General features: G+C 37.0%; 1 protein-coding gene and 1 non-coding gene across 2 annotated transcripts; both read right to left on the bottom strand.

Moving 5' to 3' along the window:
• Positions 1-286: 286 nt before the first annotated feature.
• Positions 287-859, bottom strand: LOC141714752 (uncharacterized). The gene has a single exon (XM_074518253.1). The coding sequence runs from the start codon at positions 857-859 to the stop codon at positions 287-289; it is 573 nt and encodes a 190-aa protein (XP_074374354.1).
• Positions 860-21,485: 20,626 nt separating this feature from the next.
• On the bottom strand, positions 21,486-21,592 carry LOC141716234 (small nucleolar RNA R71). Its single transcript, XR_012572951.1, has one exon. It is a non-coding gene; the product is annotated as a small nucleolar RNA R71 (small nucleolar RNA).
• Positions 21,593-25,817: the final 4,225 nt, after the last annotated feature.

Genomic DNA, 25,817 nt, shown 5'->3' with positions numbered 1-25,817 from the left:
TCCATTCCTGACATATTATTAGCATAAAAACATTGAAAAACTCCTTTCCTCCTTTTGACTAGTGCTCTGCAATGACTTAACACAAAAACACATTAAAAACACCACATACTTGAGTCCAAGACATAAAATTAAGCTGAAATGAAGCATTTCAAGTGGATATAAATCCAACTTATCACTTTCATGTCCTTGATTTTGCTGATAGTTCCCTCTATTATCTTGTCTCTTATTCAATTCTCCTTTCTTATGTGTATTCCATCATTTCTGGAATCCAATTCTCTTCACCTTCTTATCTGACTGACTCCCTGATTCTGACCTTTACCCCCTGATAAAACACTTTCCTCTTCTTGTTATCTCTTTCCTTCCTAGATTGTACTCCGTTACTTTCAATCAAAGCCACTTTATGAACTAATCCTGCATATGTATCAATCTCAAACATTGATACCTTATCTCGTATCCAATATACAAGCCCTTGTTGGAACCTTTGAGCCTTCTCTTCTTCGGTACCCACATACTTGGTGACAAACCTCGATAATTCTGTAAACTTCTTCTCATATTCCAAGAATGACATATTCCTTTGCTTCAACTCTAGGAACTTCACTTCCATTTGCTTCGGTACATACTTGGGATGATACTTCTCTAAAAATAGTTCTTTAAATCTTGCCCAAGTAACTGGTTGAACCTCTTCCAAATCCTTAACTGAATCCCACCAATAAATTACTTCCCCTTTCAGAAAATACGTGGCATATACAGTCTTCTGATCCTCCCCTAATCGAACCAACTCGAAAGACCTCTCCATTTCTCTTATCCGAGTGTTGGCTACAACTGGATCAATGGTATCATGAAAAGCTGGAGGGTTCATATTCTAAAAAGCTTTAAAAGTCACAACTGGTTGAGGTGGTACTGGTGGGTCTGGTTGATGTTGGTGTTGATCATGATTCTCTGGGTTTCGAATTGTTATTGTTGGAATTGTTTTTGAAGAGTTTGTTATTGTTGAGCAATTGCATTAGTTTGTTGTTGCAGGGTTTCCAATATTCGAAGGATATTGGGGTCGGTTGCAGAAGAAGTACTGGTTTACTTCATCTTTTTAGGTGGCATGATTCGGAAATTAAGGTTTAACAAAATAGTTATGAATAAGGCAATTATTTCTAAGTCAATGTATTATGAAGTTAAAGGGATCACATGCATTCAGATTTCGATTATTAGTAATAAAGGTGATACACAATTTTAGATATAGAAACGAATACGAAACTGAAACGAAATGGTAGTGCATTAATCATTAAGGTAAGGTTTAACTTGCAACACAACCAAATAAGTTTCGAATTTAAAAGTCAACAACATTATAGTTCTGAATGTAAATAAGGAAACTACGTAGTTCAAGGGATACAACAACATAAAGGATAGCCAACTGGAAAGGAAATAGGAAATATGGTTCCTAATTCGGCCTAACGGTCATCTTTCTAAGTCTCCTCGTTATCTTCTCGAGCTATCGGGATCTCTTCCCACTACTCTCCCGGAAGTACCTTCATAATGCCCTGAAGTTCATCTGCTACCATCTGGATGGTGTACTGGCTGCTATGTTCACGGTATGCTGGCATCTCCTTGAGCTTAGTGTTAACAAACTACGTCAAGGACTCAAGTCTTGTAATAAATTGTGCCTTAGGTTCCACCTTAAGCCGAGTATCACCCTGAAAAGCTACATCCAGTCGCTCCATAAGTCGGTCATACTTCCCTTGGAACCTGTGGCGCCCCAAAACCCGGGGTCAGGAATCTCGGAGGCCACGCCATCTAAACTGTTACAACCACACAACTCACACTATAATATATAAATACTCATGTTTCACGACCCCACACTTATCACACACACACACACACACACACACTTACAGGTTATTGTCATGGAAACGAACCATCATATCTAGAGTACTTTCAACCATCAAGTGATAATTATTACAACCCAAAAGTAATTTAGTCTTACCGGGGAGTAACCTTTAAGTAAAGCTAGTCCTTAGGCCAAATATACATTTCTTGTTTATTATCTTACATAAGTCATACTTATAAATAAGACGAACTAAAAAAAACTGAAAACTAATCCAGCTTATTCGGACTACCTGTGGTACAGCACCAAACAATCTACGAAACAGCTGGCCATTTCCTACCCGTTTCCTGGCTGTGGTTCTCATGGCAGGCATCTTGATTCACTGTTGTGTGTCAATTTAAGAAAATAAGTGTGAGCTATAATGCCCAGCATAATAATGTACAGTATGAAAATGACTGTATGATAACATCATATACGATAATTATATTTTATTCGAAAATAGTTTTCCTTAGTGATACACATCTTCTTACGAAAACAATTCTTAAGGGGATTTTATTATCCTGCGAATACCTTAATGGTAATCCCAGCACCTAGGCTTGGGTTACGGTATTAGATCACAATTCCAATTGGAGGAATTTGGACATTCGTTGGAGCCACCGCATACGATGATCAATCGTACTGCGATAAAAGTAACCTTTCCAACTAGTAGAGGGACGACACCTTCACATCTCGGTTATCACCCTCGCCGCATACGGGCTATGTGTCCTCATTTCGGGTATACACACACTTCACAGATCCATATGTACATATTGTACCGTCTCCTACGGTACCAGTAGTCTATCCAATACACGAAGTACTTGGATCCTACCCCTCCCTTGTCCTTTGGGAAATCCTATCATATCTCGAGAACTCGAACCACATCGAAGTTCCTCCAAGCGTTTTGCTTGTTGATAGGCATAGCTTTACTGTATATATATATATATATATATCTACTTCTGAAAGTTTCGGAGGAAGTACTAAGGATGTGAGTTGACTGTTGTCAATAGATAATTAAATAAGGGGGCAAAGTTTCTCCTTGAAACTATATTCAAAATATTAAATAAGTTAGTATAATATTCTCCGATGATCTGAAATTATTCGAATGATCTTCGAAATCAGAAAGTATGTTTTGAATCAGATCTATGATTTATAAATCAAAAATAAACCCTTTAATAAATAATAATTGATTAAATGATAATCGATAAATAATTACACCTCGATTGAGTTTACTCTTTAAAAGAGTATTTAAAATAATATTCCTCAACTAGTTTATGTCTATGCAATTAATAATCTTTAATGATTAATCAGGTTTGAAATAAATAATTGTTGGGGTATACTCTTTGATAAAAGAATAAGTACATAATATTTATTATTCGAACAATAAAATATAGTTGAGGAAGTATGATCGTTAGAAAATCATTTTAATAAAAGTTCGAAGTATTTTTAATGTCTCGTAAGTGGACGTATAGTCCCTTTAAAACGTACTACTATGGACTTATAACCGTCCTATAATATCACCGGAATGATTCCCGAGTTTTATCTTAAATCGCGACCGACTCTCGGTCTTATATAATACGTCACGCTTAAAGCGAAATAACATTTCACGATATATACTTATCGTACAACATCGCTACATTATGCGAAAATTCAACAACTACGTATCATGGAAAACATGGTATTTATGCAATGATAATAAAACAATCCTTTCACAACACAACAGTAAATGGAGTTGGGTTTGTAAAATTTCCTGGGTATCTTGAGCTGGAGGATGCTCTATGTTCTGCTCGGAAATCTATAACCATAAACACAATTCACTTCGTTAGGTCCCGTTCTAATTTACGGTGACTCGCACTCGTGTGCTACTTATTATGTACCATCTCAACTTATACTATCCTTATTATTCCTTTAAGTCATTATTCATATTATGGTCGCTTCATTTTTCTAAGTATCTTAGTTTCATTCTCATTATCGTCGTCGGCTCCGCTTATGGATTCTTACGGTTTCTACTCGCGCGGTCTCGGCTCCGATATTTTTATAAAATTGAGAAATCATTATTTTCACTTGAAATTTTTATGGAAGTTAGGAAACTCAATATTTTACTCTCTATAAACATTTCATGATTTATGAACACATTTAAGTCGATCCTTTATATTTTCAAAATTTGTAATTCCTAGCAGTTTTTGTCGCGTAAATCACTTTTACTAAAACGATCATAACTTTTGATCCGTAAATCGGAATCAAGAGATTCAAGCACCTAAAAGATCCTTATATCATTGTCTATGACTATCAAGAGTTAGTTTTCAAGAAAATACAGTTTAAAACTTCGGGACTTTCTGCAGAAACTTAAAGTTACGATTTATTAGTTTTAACGGAGTTACGTTTACGATCGGGGTTTCGTTTACACCCTAACTCTTAACACAACCACCAACAATCATCATTTCATCATCAACACACAACTCCTCTCAAGAACATCACGTTCTTGAGGTAACAACAATCAACCTTAAATCTACTTAACTTAAACACCAAGATTTCATTAATACCACTCATTGAACTAGGTTTACTACCACATACTAAATGGATCTTAAAATGAATCTTAAATAAAGTTGGGCCAAATATATTTACCTTTCTTGAAAGCTTGAAATGTGTTCTAAGGAAGGTGGAGGCTTGGAAGTGCTTGGTATGATTTTTGGAACCTAAAACCACCATTGAAATCAAGAAACCAAAGAGAGGTTACTATTCATACTATTCCCTAGTGACTTTCTTGATTTTATTTCACCTATCAAACCTTGATAAAAAGAGATGGAAGAATTTTCTTACCTTAGTTTAATTGTTAGGAAGGTTGAGAATTAATGGGATGATTTTATCATGGCTAGATTTTAAGATTTGAATTTGGATTTCTTCCTCTTTCTTGAAGGGGCCGAATGGAAGCAAGGTGAAGGGCGGGGGGTATTTATACTTGCTTCTCTTAGTGGCTTCTCTTGGTTGCTTCTCTAGGTTGCTTCTAGGAAATGGGGTGTGATATCTTTCCTTGATTTTTATTCTCCTAGGTTGAATCCTAGGTCTATTCTTGTTGCAAATCTTGGGGACAAAATCTAAGTAGCTTGCTAGCTTATAAGCTAACTACATGGGTTAGCTTCCTTAGAACACTATTTTGCTAGCTAGCTAGCTTGATCATCCTATGGTTAGCTCACTATTTGATGAAGTAACCATGGTTACTTTCTTACTATGGTTTAGTTAGTGCGTTATGTTTATTTAATCGTTTACGCGTTCGCTCGGTTGCTTAAACGTTTTCGTAATACTTATTCATAAATGGTTCGCGACATAATTCATTTAGTATTTATTCCTTATATTTTTAATTATCATATTTGAATATAAATCCGTAGGGTTTTAATCTCGCAATTCCTTTAGTATTTATTCCTTATATTTTTATCCCCGTAATCCTCGATGGGTCGTAAATATGGTCATTTTTCAAAGTTCGTTTTCTTCGAAAACTAATAGCATTTACATATACTCATTTGGTACGTATAACCGTAATATCAACTCTGAAACTGATTTTCTCATATACTATATAGTGTGGGCTCAAAAGTTTTTCCCGTTCGTCAGGGTTACTATTCAATAAACGTTTTACAAGGTCTCAAAATTTTGAGTTATTACCGTCTTCCCCTCTAACAAGGATTCCGTCCCGGAATCAATTGGAAAATAAGTAGGGATATTTATTCCTCATTGCGTCTTCAAGTTCCCAAGTTGACTCTTCAACATTTTGATTTCTCCATAAGATCCTAACCAGCTTCACAGTCTTGTTCCTCAGCACTTGCTCTTTTTGGTCCATTATCCTTACTGGTTGCTCGATGTAGGTCAGGTCTGGTTGTAAATCTACCTGTTCATATTCTATTACACGTTGTGCATCTGTTGGACACGTTGTAAATTACTTGTTGCAAATTATTCGAATGATCTTCGAAATCCGAAAGTATGTTTGGAATCGGATCTATGATTTATAAATAAAAAATAAACCCTTTAATAAATAATAATTGATTAAATGATAATCGATAAATAATTACACCTCGAATGAGTTTACTCTATAAAAGAGTATTTAAAATAATATTCCTCAACTAGTTTATGTCTATGCAATTAATAATCCTTAATGATTAATCAGGTTTGAAATATATAATTGTTGGGGTATACTACTCCTTTGATAAAAGAATAAGTACATAATATTTATTATTCGAACAATAAAATATAGTTGAGGAAGTATGATCATTAGGAAATCATTTTAATAAAAGTTCGAGATATTTTTAATGTCTCGTAAGTGGACGTATAGTCCCTTTAAAATGTACTATTATGGACTTATAACCGTCCTATAATATCACCGGAATGATTCCCGGGTTTTATCTTAACTCCCGACCGACTCTCGGTCTTATATAATACGCCACGCTTAAAGCGGAATAACATTTCACGATATATACTTATCGTACAACATCGCTACATTATGCGAAAATTCAACAACTACGTATCATGGCAAATATGGTATTTATTCAATGATAATAAAACAATCCTTTCACAACACAACAGTAAATGGAGTTGGGTTTCTAAACTTGCCTGAGTATCTTGAGGTGGAGGATGCTCTAGGTTCTGCTCGGAAATCTATACCCATAAACACAATTCACTTCGTTAGGTCCCGTTCTAATAAACGATGACTCGCACTCGTGTGCTACTTATTATGCACCCTCTCAACTTATACTACCATTATTATTCCTTTAAGTCATTATTCACATTATTGTCGCTTCATTTTTCTAAGAATCTTAGGTTCATTCTCATTATCGTCGTCGGCTCCGCTTATGGATTCTTATGGTTTCTACTCGCGCGGTCTCGGCTCCGATATTTTTATAAAATTGAGAAATCATTATTTTTACTTGAAATTCTTATGGCTGTTAGGAAACTGAATATTTTACTCTCTGTAAAAATTTCATGATTTATGAACACTTTTAAGTCGATCCTTTATATTTTCAAATTTCGTAATTCGTAGCAGCTTTTGTCGCGTAAATCACTTTTACTAAAACGATCATAACTTTTGATCCGTAAATCAGAATCAAGCGATTCAAGCTCCTAAACAATCCTTATAACATTGTCTATCATAATCAAGGTTTATTTTTTTAGAAACTACAGTTTACAACTTCGGGACTAACACAACCACCAACAATTATCATTTCATCATCAACACACAACTCCTCTCAAGAACATCATGTTCTTGAGGCAACAACAATCAACCTTAAATCTACTTAACTTAAACACCAAGATTTCATCAATACCACTCATTGAACTAGATTTACAACCACATACTAAATGGATCCTAAAATGAATCTTAAATAAAGTTGGGCCAAATATTTTTACCTTTCTTGAAATCTTGAGATGTGTTCTTGAGGATGATGAAGTCTTGGAAGTGCTTGGTATGATTTTTGGAACCTAAAACCACCATTGAAATCAAGAAACCAAAGAGAGGTTACTATTCATACTATTCACTAAAGACTTTCTTGATTTTATTTCACCCATCAAACCTTGATAAAAAGAGATGAAAGAATTTTCTTACCTAGTTTAATTGCTAGGAAGCTTGAGAATTAATGGCATGATTTTATCATGGCTAGATTTTGAGATTTGAATTTGGATTTTTTCCTCTTTCTTGAAGGGGCCGTATGGAAGCAAGGTGAGGGGAGTATTTATACTTGTTTTTCTTGGTTGCTTCTCTAGGTTGCTTCTAAAAAATGGGGTGTGATATCTTTTCTTGATTTTTGTTCTCCTAGGTTGAATCCTAGGTTTATTCTTGTTGCAAATCTTGGGACAAAATCTATGTAGCTTGCTAGCTTACAAGCAAACTACATGGGTTAGCTTCCTTAGCACACTACTTTGCTAGCTAGCTTGATCATCCTATGGTTAGCTCACTATTTGATGAAGTAACCATGGTTACTTTCTTACCATGGTTTAGTTAGTGCGTTACGTTTATTTAATCGTTTACGCGTTCGCTCAGTTGCTTAAACGTTTTCGTAATACTTATTCGTAAATGGTTCGCGACATAATTCCTTTAGTATTTATTCCTTATATTTTTAATTATCAAATTTGAATATAAATCCGTAGGGTTTTAATCTCGTAATTATATTTTGATCCCCGTAATCCTCGATGAGTCGTAAATATGGTCGTTTTTCAAAGTTCATTTTCTTCGAAAACTATTAGTGTTTACATACACTCATTTGGTACGTATAACTGTAATATCAACTCCGAAACTCATTTTCTCATGTACTACATAGTGTGGGCTCAAAAGTTTTTATCATGTACTACATAGTGTGGGCTCAAAAGTTTTTTCCGTTCGTCAAGGTTACTATTCATTAAATGTTTTACAAGGTCACAAAATTTCGAGTTATTACAGTCTTCCCCTCTAACAAAGATTCCGTCCCTGAATCAATTAGAAAATAAGTGGGGATATCTATTCCTCATTGCGTCTTCAAGTTCCCAAGTTGACTCTTCGACATTTTGATTTCTCCATAAGATCCTAACCAGCTTCACAGTCTTGTTCCTCAGCACTTGCTATTTTTGGTCCATTATCCTTACTGGTTGCTCGATGTAGGTCAGGTCTGGTTGTAAATCTACATGTTCATATTCTATTACATGTCGTGCATCTGCATGGTACTTCCTTAACATGGACACGTGGAACACGTTGTGCACTTGTTGCAAATTAGGAGGTAAGGCGAGCTCGTAGGCTAGAGGTCCTATTCTCCTCAAAATTTCAAAGGGTCCTATGAATCTAGGACGCAGCTTCCTTTTCTTCCCAAATCTCAGCTTCCTTTTCTTCCCAAATCTCATCACTCCTTTCCACGGAGATACCTTCAATAACACAGAATCTCCTACTTCGTATTCCTTATCCTTCCTGGTCTGGTCGGCATACTTCTTTTGTCTGTCCTGGGCTGCTACCAGTCTTTTCCTGATGAGTCCTACCATTTCGCTGGTCTTTTGGACTAACTCTGGTCCTAATATCTTGTGTTCTCCGACTTCGTCCCAACACAGGGGAGAGCGACATCTCCTTCCGTAAAGAGCTTCATACGGGGGCATTCCTATGCTAGCGTGATAGCTATTATTGTAAGCAAATTCGATCAAGGGTAAGTGGTCATCCCAATTTCCTTTGAAATCAATGGCACACACTCGTAGCATATCTTCTAGGGTCTGAATAGTCCTTTCACTTTGTACATCAGTCTGGGGGTGGTAGGCGGTACTCATGTTTAGTTTGGTGCCTACGCATTCCTGGAAGCTTCTCCAAAATTGGGAATTAAACCTTAGGTCTCTATCTGACACTATGGCTACCGGAACGCCGTGTCTAACTACTATTTCCTTTAAGTAAATATCCATCAACTTGTCTACGGTGTATCTTTCGTTGATTGGTAGGAAGTGTGCGGACTTGGTCAATCTATCTATGACAACCCATATGGCATCGTGATTGGTCTTTGTTCTTGGTAAGCCTGCCACAAAATCCATGGTTATATGCTCCCATTTCCATTCCAGAATTTTCAGGGGCCGTAACAGTCCACTAGGTCGCTGGTGTTTAGCCTTCACTCTATGGCATGATAAGCACTTGCTGACCCACTCTGCCACTTCTCTTTTCATGTTTGGCCACCAATAATATTCCTTAAGGTCAAGGTACATCTTCGTACTTCCTGGGTGGATTGAATATCTGGAGCTGTGCCCTTCATGCAGCAGCTCATCCTTTAACTCTTGCACATTTGGAATCCAAATTTGGGACGCATACCTCATGATCCCTTTCTCGTCCTTCTCGCATCTCACTTCTTCACCGGTCAATGTTCCTCTTTCTTCACTCATCTTCTTTTCCTAACATACTCGTATCTTTTCAGTCAGCTCTCGCACTAGCTTAATCTCAAATAATCCTTCCGTTCCCTTACCGATCATTCTCACGTCAATTTCCATCTTCTCTAATGCTTTAATTAACTCCTCCGATGTCATTATCATCTTGAGTCTTTCCTTCCTACTAAGGGCGTCAGCCACCATATTGGCTTTACCCGGGTGATACAAAATTTCGCAGTCGTAGTCTTTTATCAATTCTAACCATCTCCTTTGTCTCATGTTTAGTTCCTTCTGAGTGAAAATATATTTGAGGCTTTTATGGTCAGTGTAGATCTCACATTTCTCACCGTACAGGTAGTGTCTCCAAATTTTTAGGGCAAACACTATGGCTGCTAATTTTAGATCGTGTGTAGGGTATATGCTCTCATATTCCTCAATTGTCAAGAGGCATACGCTATAACTTTGCCGTGCTGCATCAGTACACATCCTAATCCTTTAAGCGATGTGTCACTGTATATCATAAACTCTCCCTTTCTATCGGGAAGAACGAGCACTGGTGCTGACACCAGCCTCCTTTTCAGCTCTTGAAAACTCTCCTCGCATTTCTCTGTCCATACAAACTTTTCCGTCTTCCGGGTAAGTCTAGTCAATGGACCGGCTATCTTAGCAAAATCTTGCACGAACCTTCGGTAATATCCTGCTAAACCCACAAAACTCATAACCTCCGTTGGGGTAGTTGGTCTTTCCCAATTGGATACCACTTCTATTTTGGTATGGTCAACTAAAACTCCTTTGCTACTCACTACATGTCCTAAAAACTGAACTTCTCTTAACCAAAACTCACACTTCGAGAACTTGGCATACAATTTCTCATTCCTCAAGATTTCTAAGACTATCCTCAAATGTTCTGCAAGTTCTTGCTCTGTCTTTGAGTAGATCAGAATATCATCTATAAAAACTATCACACATATATCCAGGTACTTTTTGAACACTCTGTTCATCAAATCCATAAAGGCTGCGGGTGCATTGGTTAACCCAAACGACATGACTAAGAACTCATAGTGTCTATACCTAGTGCGAAAAGCAGTCTTCGGTATATCTTCCGGTTTGATTTTCAACTGGTGGTATCCTGTTCTCAAATCTATTTTGTAAAAATGTACAGCTCCCTTGAGTTGGTCGAATAGGTCATCAATCCTGGGAAGAGGGTACCTATTCTTAATAGTCAGCTTATTCAGCTCTCGATAGTCTATGCATAATCTCATACTACCGTCCTTTTTCTTTACGAACAGTACTGGCGCTCCCCATGGCGACACACTGGGTCTTATCATTCCATTATCTAATAACTCTTGCAGTTGAGAAGCTAGTTCCTTCATCTCAACTAGGGCTAGCCTATATGGGGCCTTGGATATTGGTGTCGTTCCTGGTGCTAATTCTATAGCGAACTCTATTTCCCGGTCAGGTGGTAATCCTGGTAAGTTCTCTGGAAATACATCCTCGAATTCGTTTACTACGGGTATGTCCTGTATATTAGGGACTTCCTTTTTGGTATCTACCACATAAGCCAAATAGGCCTCGTTACCTTTCCTTAACAATCTTTTTGCTTGTAGCATGGTTAGAAATTTCTGGTTCTGTCGTTGACCTTTAAACACTACTTCTTTTTCATTCTGCACTCTTATCTTTACTCTCTTCTGTTCACAATCTATTTGCGCTCCGTTACTGGATAACCAATCCATTCCTAAGATTACATCAAATTATCCTAATACGAATGGGATTAGGTCAACCTCGAAGACCTTCCCTTCTAAGTTCAACTTGCACTTAGGGTGTACTTGATTTACGGGAATTATTTCTTTATTTGCTATTTCCACTTGTAATATCTCAAATAAGGGCATGGCATTAAGTTTTAACTTTTTAGCAAAATTTTGAGATATAAAAGATTTGGTTGCTCCTGAGTCAAATAGGACATTTGCATGTTCGGAATTTAACAAAAGGGTACCTGCTATCACATCAGTGTTTCGAACACCATCCTGAACAGTCATGTTGAAGGTCCTAGCAGTTGGGGGTCCGTTGGATGCAGCTCTGCTCATACCTGAGACTGGGGGATTCATTATCAGGCAATCCTTCCTCATATGTCCTACTTTCCCACATTGGAAACATGTCTTGCTATATTGGGGACAGTTGTTGGCAATGTGTCCGGGTTGGTCGCACATGTAACATTTCAGAGGGGCTCTCGCCTGGTTGCATATCCCAAGGTGTCTTCTCTTACAGGTTTGGCACTCTGGTATTGGGGTGCGGGGTTGGCTATGAAATGTGGCCCTAGATTGTCCGCCGCCCTGGCCAACGCTCTCACTCGGGGCCTTTCTGAATCCGGGGCCTCGTGCAGGTTGGGACATTGCTCCCCTGACGAACCTGCTTGGAAGGCTCCTGTTCCTGGTTCTTATTCCTTGGCTTCCTATCCTCCTTTTCCTATTTTCCTTCTCCTTCACACTCTGCTCACTGCCAGCTTCAACAATCGAGGCTTTTTGCACTAAGGTGGCATAGTCTGCCAGCTCTAACACTGCCACTCGGTTTTGGATCCATTGTTTCGGATCAAGCTGAAACCTTCACGCTTTCTTCTCTTCGGTGTTCACAAATTCAGGCACAAATCTCGACAACTCAGTAAATTTGGCCTCATATTCTGCTACAGTCATCTTATCCTGTTTCACCTCCAGAAACTTAATCTCCATCTGGGTCTCCATAAACCTAGGGAAATACTTGTCTAAGAATAGTCGGGTAAATCTATCCCATGGAATCACAACATCAGTCTCTAGGTTTCGTTTGGACTCCCACCAGTAGTTAGCTTCTCCTTTCAGCATGTAAGACGAGAAAATGGTCTTGTGTCGTTCCTCGACACTCAGTATCTCGAAGGACTTTTCTATTTCTTTGAGCCAGGCTCGTGCTTCAACGGGGTCGGCCGATCCTAGAAACTCTGCGGGTTTGCTTCTCTAGGTTGCTTCTAGGAAATGGGGTATGATATCTTTCCTTGATTTTTATTCTCCTAGGTTGAATCCTAGGTTTATTCTTGTTACAAATCTTGGGGACAAAATCTAAGTAGCTTGCTAGCTTACAAGCTAACTACATGGGTTAGCTTCCTTAGCACACTATTTTGCTAGCTAGCTTGATCATCCTATAGTTAGCTCACTATTTGATGAAGTAACCATGGTTACTTTCTTACCATGGTTTAGTTAATGCGTTACGTTTATTTAATCATTTACGCGTTCGCTCGGTTGCTTAAACATTTTCGTAATACTTATTCGTAAATGGTTCGCGACATAATTCCTTTAGTATTTATTCCTTATATTTTTAATTATCATACTTGAATATAAATCCGTGGGGTTTTAATTTCGTAATTATATTGTGATCCCCGTAATCCTCGATGGGTCGTATATACGGTCATTTTTCAAAGTTCGTTTTCTTCGAAAACTAATAGCGTTTACATACACTCATTTGGTACGTATAACCGTAATATCAACTTCGAAACTCATTTTCTCATGTACTACATAGTGTGGGCTTAAAAGTTTTTCCCATCCGTCAGGGTTACTATTCATTAAACATTTTACAAGGTCTCAAAATTTTGAGTTATTACAGAGCCTATCAAACTGAAGCCTCAAGTCAGCATACAAGAAAAAAGCAATAGTGTCAGATGGCGCCGAGGACGAGGAAGAATGCATCATTTCTGAGAAACAATATATTTGAAGATAAATATTAGAGACTTACTCGAATAATATCTACCTACTCTCTTGTATTTCCTATATATATATCCTATAACCTATGTGGACTATTCTGGAACTCTAAACCATAGCTCTGATACCAACACCTGTCACAGCCTCGAAATAAAACTAACAGAATACAACTGATAAATATAAAGTCATTACAAACGACTGTTAACAACAAAATTCAAGATCGCAAAGGTTCAGTGTTTGAACAGTCCATCACTACAACTATTACAACTTTTACATACTATCGGTCCTCACACAGACACCAACTATACTACCTGAGCTCTCACATAAGCCTCAACATCTTCACCGGTATACTTTCGAGCAGTCTGCTTGAATCTAACCAGACTTGCTAGGTGAAATGACATGAATAGAAAGCAATAAGTGAGCCAAACGCTCAACAAGATATAACATAAGACATAAATTAACAACATAGAAATTTATAATTTAAAATTGGGGTGAGTGGCATCATTATTTTGGATCCCTAGGTATCTTTTAAGCCTAATAAAATAAGTGTGAAAGGGACTTGCGTCTTAGTCCAATCCACCAATCTCAAGAATATATTCTTTTGTTTGAAAAGCAAGTATCTTTTATAAAACTGATACCAGGGAGAAATTACAAGGATTCTAAATAATAGAGTTTAAATTAATAAGCCAAGATTTGAAACTCTTATCAAAAATGAATTAACTTCTCACTATCCGGGTCATCGATGATGAATAACAATGGTTTATCAACAAACGAAGAAAGCATTGAAAATGAATCATAATGATAATCAACAAGATATGGATCTCAAATTTAGAGGGTAATACATGGCATATATCTAGTAACAAATTTTAGGTATGATATAAAGAGTAATGAAGAAGTATGAAGTTGGATTATTGATATCTCAAAGTATCAAGGGTATAGGGATATAGTATCAAACCAATAGGGGTTTTGTGATCATGGAAATTGAAATGTTGGAGCTTATAAAGGTATTTTGGTATAGTACGAGCAATCAAAGGTTATCAATTATAGATACTAAGTCAAGCTGTGGAAAGACGTAGATTAGTGAATGATCTTTATAAGAGCATAATGAACTTAGAATATTTGCGGTAATCACAGGCATGGAAATACATTTATATCAAGGTACTTGCATGAAAATAGAATTAATAAGGTAGAAACACTTTTCATATATCTTAAAAAGTTCAGAATAAACTTGCAACATATCTCAAGAAGGTTTAAGGACACTTGCAATATATCAAGAAAGTTCGGGAATACTTGCCTTAATGAAGGCTTATCTAGAACTCGATTTGGCTTAGGAGCAACCGGGAACACTACTCGACCTTGAAGACAAGCTTCTTATCTTCACTTGATCCTACATAATAATAATAATAACTCTCATTTTAAATGACTCTTATAAAAACAATCGACCCTAACTCTAATGCACAATTCGACTCCAAGTAGCGTTTAGAGTCTTACTTTGCATAAGACCTCAAGTCAACGCGCATTACTATATATATATAGAACTATAACACCTTGGAGAATATAACCACAGATAATTACATGCAATATATTATTTAGACTTGGTGCATCATTTGGTATTGAATGATCTCACTCAATTAATCTCCACAAATTGAGTAGCATAAAACAACTTTACTAGTCTCGAAACTCGAAGTGCCTAAACTTGGTAATCTCATTTCCCTTGACCATACCTATGGCCTTACACCCTACTGACCTTTATCTAATTGGAAAAATTAAGGCTTACTTAAGCTTCGCTCATAGAGTTCACAAAACTAAGTGCTAAGTCGAAGTGTTCTCACTTGCACTCTCTTGGCGACACCTTGGGCGAATTAGGGTCTTTGACACTCTTCTACTCTAAGGCCTACTCCCAAAACTAACCCAATGGATTCTTAAGACCTAAATCTAATTTATTCACTTGGAATGACACCACGGTCTAACCTAGGCCTCCCTGGGCCTACCCTCAAAATTGACACAAATCTGCTTGGGGCCTTAAAAACTGCCCTGTTTTTTGACTCACTTTAAACCATTGATTCTAACTCTAAACCAACATATTTCGACTTGAAAACCTTCTCTAGAATTCTTAGTATCAGTACTAATCAAATCCTAATTAGGGCTTACACATAACACCTCTTTTTGATCTCCAAACTACACTAAACCTAAACTCTCCCCTGTTCCGACAGATTTAGTGTTTTCGCTTGTGCACCTCACTAAATGGTAGGTTTTCTTAATTATATTTCCCCTGGACTCAATTATATATCAAGTCCTAACTCTCTGCATCTTGGTCCTACCAAGGCCTAAGAAATTTTCATTCAAAACTCACTTACAACTATTGTGCAAATCTGGAAAATCAAAATGTCCTACTCTTAACCTTTCCACCATAACTCCCACTTTAAAATAAAAGATCAACCTTTAAGCAAGAAACCCTACTACCCTAATACTCTCAACTAATTCCTCAACAAGTGTGGAGATCATTCATACCCTCGTACACCTTCATGCAAATAAATTACCAAAAATAATGCAAGTTTAACAATCAATAAGATTTCGACTAAAAAGGGAGATTGCTCCTTATAAATTCGAATTTTATCACTTACCCAATAATAATAATCATGCATACTATCTTACCTTAACTATGTTTAGAAAAACAACATGATAACAACTCCAAATATGCACAACAAATTTGAAATTCAAGGATTTAAAAAATACATGCATATTTTCATATGAAATTGTAAAATATCATAGTTTTTTTTTATCAAAAACACATTATAAAACTAACATGCAAGGCTATAAATAGCTATAAAAAGAATGATAACTAACATGCAAAGAGTTTTTATCAAGTTTCTTTAGCAAAAACATATGTTACTAGCATATAAGTAATGTATCTTATGGAGAAGCCTTAGATTCACAAAAATCAAGTGTTTTCTCTTTGAGTTCAAACAAAATATCACATGCAACCATGAATCATCAAATATTAAGCATAAGCATTTTTGGAAGTGTATAAAATATGTATAGGTAGTGGAAGTACACTAAAAGAAGGTAGGAGATTGAATGAAAAATGGAGAAGAATGGGGGATGGGGGCTTCGGCCGAGAGAAGAGAGGAGGAGGGAGGATAGAGAAAAATTGAGTGGAGTGAAGTGTGGTGTGTTGGAGTGTGATTTTGGGTTTGATCATTATATTCTATCTTTACCCACATGCAAAATGTGAGTGGGTTATGCATTTACCAAATTCTCCCTCTCTTTTTGAAAGCAAAGTTTGCATGCAAGGTTATCTTGGTAATTTGGCTAGTGTATGTAACACCCCCAAATCCGGGGTCGGGGATCCGGGTTGTCACGAGTTCCATTTCCCTTAATAACACTTAATCTTAATAAACAACCAACTATTGCGTACTGTGACCCCATAATATACACACACCCACCACAAGTTATAGTCTCAGAGATGAATACCAAAAATAACACAAGTCATTTTATTCCACAATTATAAGTCATTATACCTCAAAAGAGTTTCTGAATAAATTTACATATTCTTTGCCATTATTACAATTCATAATATACATAAGTATGGTACATCAATAGTTGAAAGCCTAGCCCATTGGTAGTTCCTACCTCGGCTACAGCGGCATCAACGCCTACAGGAAACTACGGAACGTTTCCTATCCGCTCGCGAATTGGGAGCTTGGTGCTGTTCATCTTGTCTATCTGTTGTTGTGTGATGAAAGAAGAAAGCAAGGGTGAGCAACAAGCCCACCAAAGTAATATGTATAATAATTAACAATATATGAGCATCTTCATAGTACTCATGAAAGTCTTGGTCAAACAGAAATAAACCAAGTTTGATATCTTAATGCGACGAAGTCGCAAAATATTAAGTATATATACACATATATACTTTTTAAAATCTTTGAAATCATCTGACATGTATAATATATACAGAGTTCCATTTTATAACTGTATGAAAATATTTGTTACAAGGTGATCTCATATATCTAACCTTGTCCCAAAGTTTTTCTGAAAATCTTTGTCATGCATAAGATAATCATTAACTAGATATAAGTTGAAAAGATGAAGTTACGAGATACTCCAATATACTTATATCTTTTTCGAATACTACTTGAACTACCACCGTTCAAGGTATAAATAGTTCATCCTACAGATGAAGTTATAAGACAAAACTTGCATAGAATCAATCTCTAAAATATCATCAAAATGAAATGAAGTTACGAGATACTTCATTTGATGAAAACATCATTTTGAAAACTCGACCCTGCCAAGACTCGACAATCGCCCAACCGAAACCTTTTTATCGAAGTGCTCTGGGTAGTGTTGTAGAAATATCCAACTGGATGATGAACTCATTACGGGAGTTTTTCGCGCCAGGAAGACCACTCATGATGATCAGTCGCAGTAGTGCAACCCCACCATTTTCTACATGTAGAGGAGAACAGTCGGATTACTTGTCAACCGAACACTGGACTCCTAAGGAATGGACCGTCTTAGCGGAACTTCCGGGCCATTTGGGCCAATATAATAAGGATGGACCGGCGCCACTCGACCACTTACGCCACTCCTAGTTCAGATGAAATCCATGACTCTGAAACGTAAAGCTCGTCCCCCCTTTCCCCAAGTAGAAACTTGTTGATACAGCTCCACCATGAAGTCGTATCTAGTTGGAAAGGAAAACTCACCCATATTTCCCAGGCGATGCCTGTTAATGGATTAACTTATTCCAAGAATTTTACTTCCCGAGTGTTGGGTAAGTAATCAAAAGCTCTTTTATCAAAACAGCAACCTTGTTGCGAATATAAAAATACATCACGGAGCCGGATCCCTCATATTTTTAAGCGAGTATTTAAATCCCCTTTGAAAGGATGATCTTAAATTTGAAAACGAGTTTTAGGATCCGCTCTAACTTTCCAAAAATAGTTTTGATAAAGTTTGAAAATAATCTCTGGATATATTTAAAGTAAGAATGATTTGATCGTATCAATCATTTTCCGAATACTTGGAAAATATTGAAACATTATTCTTTAATAAAATATAGAATATTATTTAATAAAATAAGCGGAGTCAAAGTCCTCGAATGAATATTCAAAATAATATTCATTAAATAAATAAGCGGAGTCATAAGTCCTCGAATGAATATTCAAAATTATATTCATTTATAATATAAAACTATCGAATAAACATTATTCATTTAATAGTTTTGAAAACTATATATATATATATATATAATATACTCGGAAACATCGCCTCCCGGTTTAGGAAAATGTTCAACTCTAGGTTCCCTATACTAAGGGTATACGCAAGTACTGCTTATCTCTAGCATAGGTATTATACAGTTTATAATCAATTGAATCAACAATGAGATATCAAGATTACGAAACCGGCATGCATATATATATATATATATATCATATCAACATGCTCCAATATATCGCAAGACTTGCTAATTACAACCATGCACTTATCACAAGATAATGCACAAACAATTATATACATCACAACAACAGTATAACGGGTAGAAAACTTGCCTGAGTGTTCCGGGATAGACTTAAGCTTAGAGTGGGTCTGGTAACCTATGAACAACAACATAAGCCGGTATTAGACCACGGTCGCTTAAGAAACTAGTCAAAACTCACTCATACCCTAACGGTTGCTTACGGTCGCTTATACGCTTGTCGATTTGTGTTAATCGCTCGCGTACCCTCAGCTCCACTAATTTTAATAAATTACCCGTTATGAATCCATCTTATATAATTGTTTCGTAATCCAATTAGTCTTTTAGGGGCCTTAACAAGGTTTCAAAGTTAAGCGAGGGGTAAAGGTTCATTCGCGAAACACCGTAACTTAAAACGGTCGTTTCTCTTAAACCGTACATCGGATCTAAGCGAACCACGTACCAAAATGAAGCTTACGACACGATCTAGCTAAACATGGCAAAGTTACAAATTGGTTAGTGAGTTATCTGGTCCGAGATTCATGTACAACAGTCTAAAGAAAACGGGCATTACGACGGCTATGTTTACGAGTTTTCCAAGTTTCTCACTACACCAAAACCTCACCAAACAACCCACAATTATTAACACATCAAAACCTCAACTAAATAATACTATACCAGTCCTTATTCTCCAGATTCTTCATCTCAACCAACCACAATCAAGTTCTATTAACTATAATAAGATTCATTCACCAAATCACTCCAAATTCAAATCACACTACTAATAATCAAAGATCATGCTTCTCATTTAGAAAACCAACCATCAAACTCACTAATAATCAAAGTAAAGGCTATGGTTTGAAGTTTATACCTTTTTTGGGAGGGGTTAAGTTGCTAGGAAGCCTTAGGGAGCCTCCTACAAGCTTAATCTTTCCAAAGAAATCAAGAACACAAAGTTAGGCTTTATAGTTTCTAAAAGTCCGATTGAAAGAACTGTAAAAATGAGGGTCTTACCATGACTATTTGGACGAGACTTGTGAACAAGAGTTGTAGGCCATCTCAATACCTTTCCAACGAGCTATAGAACACGACATTTGAGTGAGTATTGACGGAGATATGGCAGTTTGAAGTTGCTGAATTTGTTTTGGCCGAGAGCTTCTTCTTGCAAGGTCAACTCTTCTCTTTTTGATTTATGTTATTTGCTTGGTTGATTCTTCTTTTTGTCTTGAAATTTGTTTTAACCTTTTTACCATGGTTAATTTTGTATGGCCCAAATCACCCAACAAACAAAACTCCTTTGCCATGCTTATGCAAGCAAGCTTGTGTCATGTGATGACATCATCATCCACTACCTTTTTGATTAATACCTTAATTACTTGGCTAATGACCGTTGATCTGTTATACGGTTCACTTATCTTTCATTTTCGTTCGTCGTTTGACGGATCATATCTGAGATCTTATTACTTGGGTTCCCTTAAACCTTTCTCAATATTTTATATCCATTTTATAACCCTCTCTTATAATTCTTGAATTTAAATTCTTTTAATCATGTTACCTTATACTCAATTCTTTCGGTATCTGGTGGATTTTCGGGAAAAATCAAAGTGTTCGAATTTTGATTCTGACCATCTTTACATACATTCATTTACTTTATGGAATACTAATACGATCTTAGAATTTCCATAACAGTACTACTATATAGCAGTGGTCTGATAATTTTCCTTAATCAACATCATCAGCAAAAAGTTACTATTCATCAGTGTTTCAAAAATTCCAAAAATTGGGGTTATTATAGTGTAGAATTAGTTAGTGGGGTTAGAAATTCCCATTGTGCCATTGTCTTTGAATTGGGGGTAGAATGCATGCATGGGTAGTGAGGTAATTTTCTAATTAATAATTAAATTAGTAACAAGAATAAATTTTATAAATAAAAATATAAATCCATAAATTACAAGAGTGGTATCATAAAATAGCTTAGAATTTTAGGAATTTTATAAAATCACCTTTGAAATTTTATTGATAAAAATACTTTAAAAGTGATTTTTCTCAAAATAAGCGATACACTCTAATAATCACATAAAAGAGCAAATAATACATTCCTTGCTTCAAATTTTTTGAAATAATTAACACAATTATTATGCACCAATATTATCATACAAGCAAATCTCCATATAATTTTTATAAATGACTTCATTACAATTATATAATACTCAATTACAGATTAAATGAAATACTGGTCGTAACAGCGTTGAAGGATTATTCCTAGCCGAAAATCAATGACATTCAGTCTAGCATTGTCAGACCAGCCATTGCAGCTAGTACCTTTGAAATCAAGCTTGACACGATTCAAATGGTACATAATTCAGTCCAATTTTGGGGTTCTCCAATGGAAGATCCCAATATGCAAATTAGGTATTTTATCGAGATCTGCGACACCTTCAAATTCAACAATATTTCTGAAGATGCTATGAAAATGAGACTTTTCCCATTTTCTCTGAGGGATAAAGCTAAGAAATGGTTGCACTCTCTACCACCAGGTTCTGTTGTGACATGGAAGGATCTTGCTCAGAAATTTCTTACTAAATTCTTCCCTAAGGCATAGACAGCTACAATCAGGAATGCTTTTACTCAATTTGCGCAACAATCAAGTGAATCTCTATGTGAAGCCTGGGAGTGCTGCAAGGAGATGCTTAGGAAGTGTCCTCATCATGGAATGCCTAACTGGATGGTGATAAATTGCTTTTATAATGGTTTGGGAACATAGTCAAGACATATGCTCGATGCAACATCAGGTGGAGCTTTATGGGCTAAGAGCTATGAGGAAGCTTATGAGCTAATTGAGATGATGGCCGCTAATGAATATCAGAATCCAACTCAGAGACTACCACACAACAATGTAGCAGGAATTCTGGAGGTGGATATAGCTATGACTATAGCTGCACAGCTAAAGGCATTAACTATGAAAGTGGATTCTCTGGCTAACTATGGTGTTCATCAGATAACTAGTGTTTTTGAGCTTTGTGCAGGTTCGCATGCGACAGAGCAATATGCTATATCTAGTGAATCAACTCAGTTTGTGAGCAACTTCAGGGGTCACAGCAACCAGTTCCTGACACTTATCATCCTAACAACTGCAACCATCCTAACTTCAGCTGGAGCAATAATCAGGGTGGTATGCGACAGCCTGACCAGCAGTTTGGAAACAAGCCTTTCAATCCTCCTAGTTTCAGCAATAGTTTGCACCAAGGCAAAAATTTCAGCCACAGGGAATGAAACAACAATCTCATGGAGGTGCAAGTCCATCTTCGAATGAAAAATCTGAATTGGAGGAGCTGAGACTGATGTGCAAAAGCTAAGCGGTTTCAATCAAAACTCTGGAAATTAAAATAGGGCAAATTATCAATGCTTTATTGAACCGACCATTAGGAACGCTTCCTAGTAATAAAGAAGCTAATCCAGGAAAGAGGGAATTCAAGAAACAGTTGAAGGAAATCACCTTGAGGTATGGAAAGGTCGCTAGCCCTAAAAATTATCAAAATGAAGAATCTGAAAAATTTCTCCAGAAGGTGGGCGCGCCCGCGCCCATATCAAGCGCGCCCATGCCCTTGCCAGCTTCAAAAAATGCAATTTTGGAGGAAACAACTGATCAGAAGGGGGTCGAATTGGAAATGAAGAATAATTCTACTGAAAACACTACTCCGGAGCTAAATACAGGTGATAAACAAGTTTATCCACCTCCTCCATATCCTGAAAGACTTTAGAAGCAGAAGTTCGATAAATAATTTGCCAAGTTTCTGGAGGTTTTCATGAAATTGCATATTAACATACCTTTTGCGGAAGCTCTAGAACAAATTCTGAGCTATTCTAAGTTCATGAAGGGTATTCTTTCTCGGAAGCTTAAACTTGAGGAGTTGGAAACCATTGCTCTAACGGAAGAGTGCAGTGCTTTGCTGCACATAAACAACCTCCTAAACTTAAAGATCCGGAAAGCTTCATGATACCATGCACAACTGTAAACTTATCTTTTGACAGGTGCTTGTGTGACTTGGGAGCTAGCATCAATCTGATTCCATTCTATGTCTTCAAGAAATTTGGTCTGCCTGATCCAAAACCTGTAAACATGTCCTTACAACTGGCTGATCAATCCATCATTTATCCCCGAGGTGTAGTGGAGGATGTATTGGTTAAGGTGGACAAACTCATCTTCCCTGCTGATTTTGTCATTCTAGACTTTGAGGAAGATAAGAAGATTCTTATTATCTTGGGGAGACCATTCTTAGCTACTCGCCGAACTCTGATCGATGTGTTAAAGGTGAGCTTACTATGAGGGTTCAGGATCAGGACGTTACCTTTAATGTTTTCAATGCAATGAAATTTCCTACTGATGAAGAGGAGTGCTTTAAAGTAGAGTTGGTCGACTCTATAGTGAATTCGAAGCTTGATCAATTACTAAGGACTAACGCCTTAGAGAGAGCCTTAACAGGGGAGTCTGATAGTGAAGATGAAGAAGGGGAAGAGCAACTGTAGTATTTGAATGCATCTCCGTGGAAAAGGAGATTGGACTTGCCATTCGAGTCTCTTGGATTATCAGAGCTTAAAAATTCTCAAGAGCATCTCAAACTATCTATTGAGGAAGCTCCCACACTTGAACTAAAACCACTTTCTGATCACTTGAGGCATGCATTTTTAGGTGATGCATCTACTTTGATTGTTATTATCACATCTAACCTTTCAGGTAGTGATGAAGACAAACTCTTAAAAATTCGAAGAGAGTTTAAATCAACAATCAGATGGACTATAGAAGATATCAAGGGAATCAGCCCTTCTTATTATATGCATAAAATTCTGCTTGATGAAGGAAGTAAACCAACCGTGGAACAACAGAAGAGACTCAATCCTATCATGAATGAGGTAGTGAAGAAAGAAATTCTTAAATGGTTGTTTGCAAGGATCATTTATTCTACTTCTGATAGTTCATGGGTGAGCCCAGTACAGTGTGTGCCTAAGAAAAGAGGCATTACAGTTATTGCTAATAAAAAGAATGAGCTCATTCCTACTCGGACAGTCATAGGATGGAGAGTATGAATGGATTATCGGAAGCTGAATAAAGCCAACAGGAAGGATCACTTCCCTCTTCTATTCATTGATCAAATGCTTGACAGGTTGGCTGACCATGAGTATTATTGTCTTCTAGATGGGTATTCGATCTATAATTAGATTTGTATTGCCCCAGAAGATCAAGAGAAGACCAATTTTACTTGCCCTTTTGGCACTTTCACTTTCAGTCGAATTTTTTTCGGACTTTGTGGTGCACTTGCTACTTTTCAGAGATGTATGATGGCCATATTCTCAGACATGATTGGTACTAATATGGAGGTGTTCATGGATGACTATTCTGTGTTTAGGACTTCTTATGATGAGTGTTTGCATAATCTTGGCTTGGTGCTGAAAAGATGTCTTGAGACCAATCTAGTGCTCAACTGGGAAAAATGTCACTTCATGGTGCAACAGGGTATCGTTCTTGGGCACAAGGTATCTAGAAAAGGTCTTGAAGTGGATAGGCCAAGGTGGGGGTTGTTGAAAATCTTCCTCCACCAATCTCAGTTAAAGGAATCCGTAGTTTTCTTGGTCATGCGGGTTTTTATCTGCGATTCATCAAAGACTTCTTTAAAATCTCTAAACCCTTGTGTAATCTGTTGAAGAAGGATGTTCATTTCAAATTTGATGAAGAATGTTTAGCTACTTTCGAGAGTTTGCAAAAGAGTTTGACTACAGCACCTGTTATTACTGCACCTGATTGGAATGAGCCCTTCGAGATGATGTGTGATGCTAGTGATTTTGTAGTTGGAGCTGTTCTTAGCCAGAGAAAGAAGAACATTTTTCATGTGTTTTTCTATGCTAGTAAAACCCTTAATGATGCTCAGCTGAATTACACTACTACAGAGAAGGAGCTTTTGGCAATTATCTACAGTTTTGAGAAATTTCGATCTTATTTGCTTGGGACAAAAGTGGCGGTTTACACTGATCATGCTGTTATTCGATATCTGGTCTTGAAAAAAGATTCAAAACCTCTATTGATTCAATGGATTCTATTTTTACAGGAATTCGAGCTGGAAATCAAAGATAGGAAAGGTATAGAAGATCAGGTAGCGGATCATCTCTCACGTTTGGAAGATCAAGGAAAAGCTTCACATGATAAGACGTTGATCAATGAATCTTTTCCAGATGAGCAAGTTTTTGGGGTGCAAGAAGAAGAACCATGGTTTGCAGATATTGTGAACTATCTTGTGAGTAATGTTATTTCCCCAGAACTCTCTTATGCTCAAAGGAATAATTTTCTACATGAGGTGAAGTGGTATCGATGGGATGAGCCATTCTCATTTAGACAAGAGGCATATCAGATTATGAGGAGGTGCATTCCTTATAGGGAGACGGAGGTTATCTTGCGAGACTGTCATTCTACTGTGTATGGTGGCCATTATGGTGGAGAGAAGACAGCTGCCCTTATCCTTCAAGCGGGATTTTTCTGGCTTACTTTGTTTAAAGATGCTCATCAGTTCGTGTTGAGATGTGATCGCTGCCAACGAGTTTGAAATATGTATAAGAGAGATGAGATGCCTCTCAATGTGCTTCTCGATGTTGAGATTTTCAATGTTTGGGGAATCGACTTCATAGGGCCATTTGTCTCGTCATGCAATAATCAATATATTCTTTTGGCAGTGGATTATGTGTCTAAATGGGTTGAGGTTAAAGCTTTTCCAGCCAACGATGTTAAGGTGGTGATCAATTTTCATCATAAGCAGATATTCACACGTTTCGGTACTCCAAGGGTCATAATCAGTGATGAGGGATCGCATTTCTACAATCACAAATTTACTACATTAATGGAAAGATATCATGTGAATCATCCTGTGGCTACAACTTATCATCCTCAAACTAA

The sequence above is a fragment of the Apium graveolens genome, chromosome 3, assembly GCF_009905375.1.
Source record: "Apium graveolens cultivar Ventura chromosome 3, ASM990537v1, whole genome shotgun sequence".
NCBI classification, from domain to species: Eukaryota; Viridiplantae; Streptophyta; class Magnoliopsida; order Apiales; family Apiaceae; genus Apium; species Apium graveolens.
Note: the sequence above shows the minus strand (reverse complement) of the source record. Positions and strands in the feature narration are given on the sequence as shown.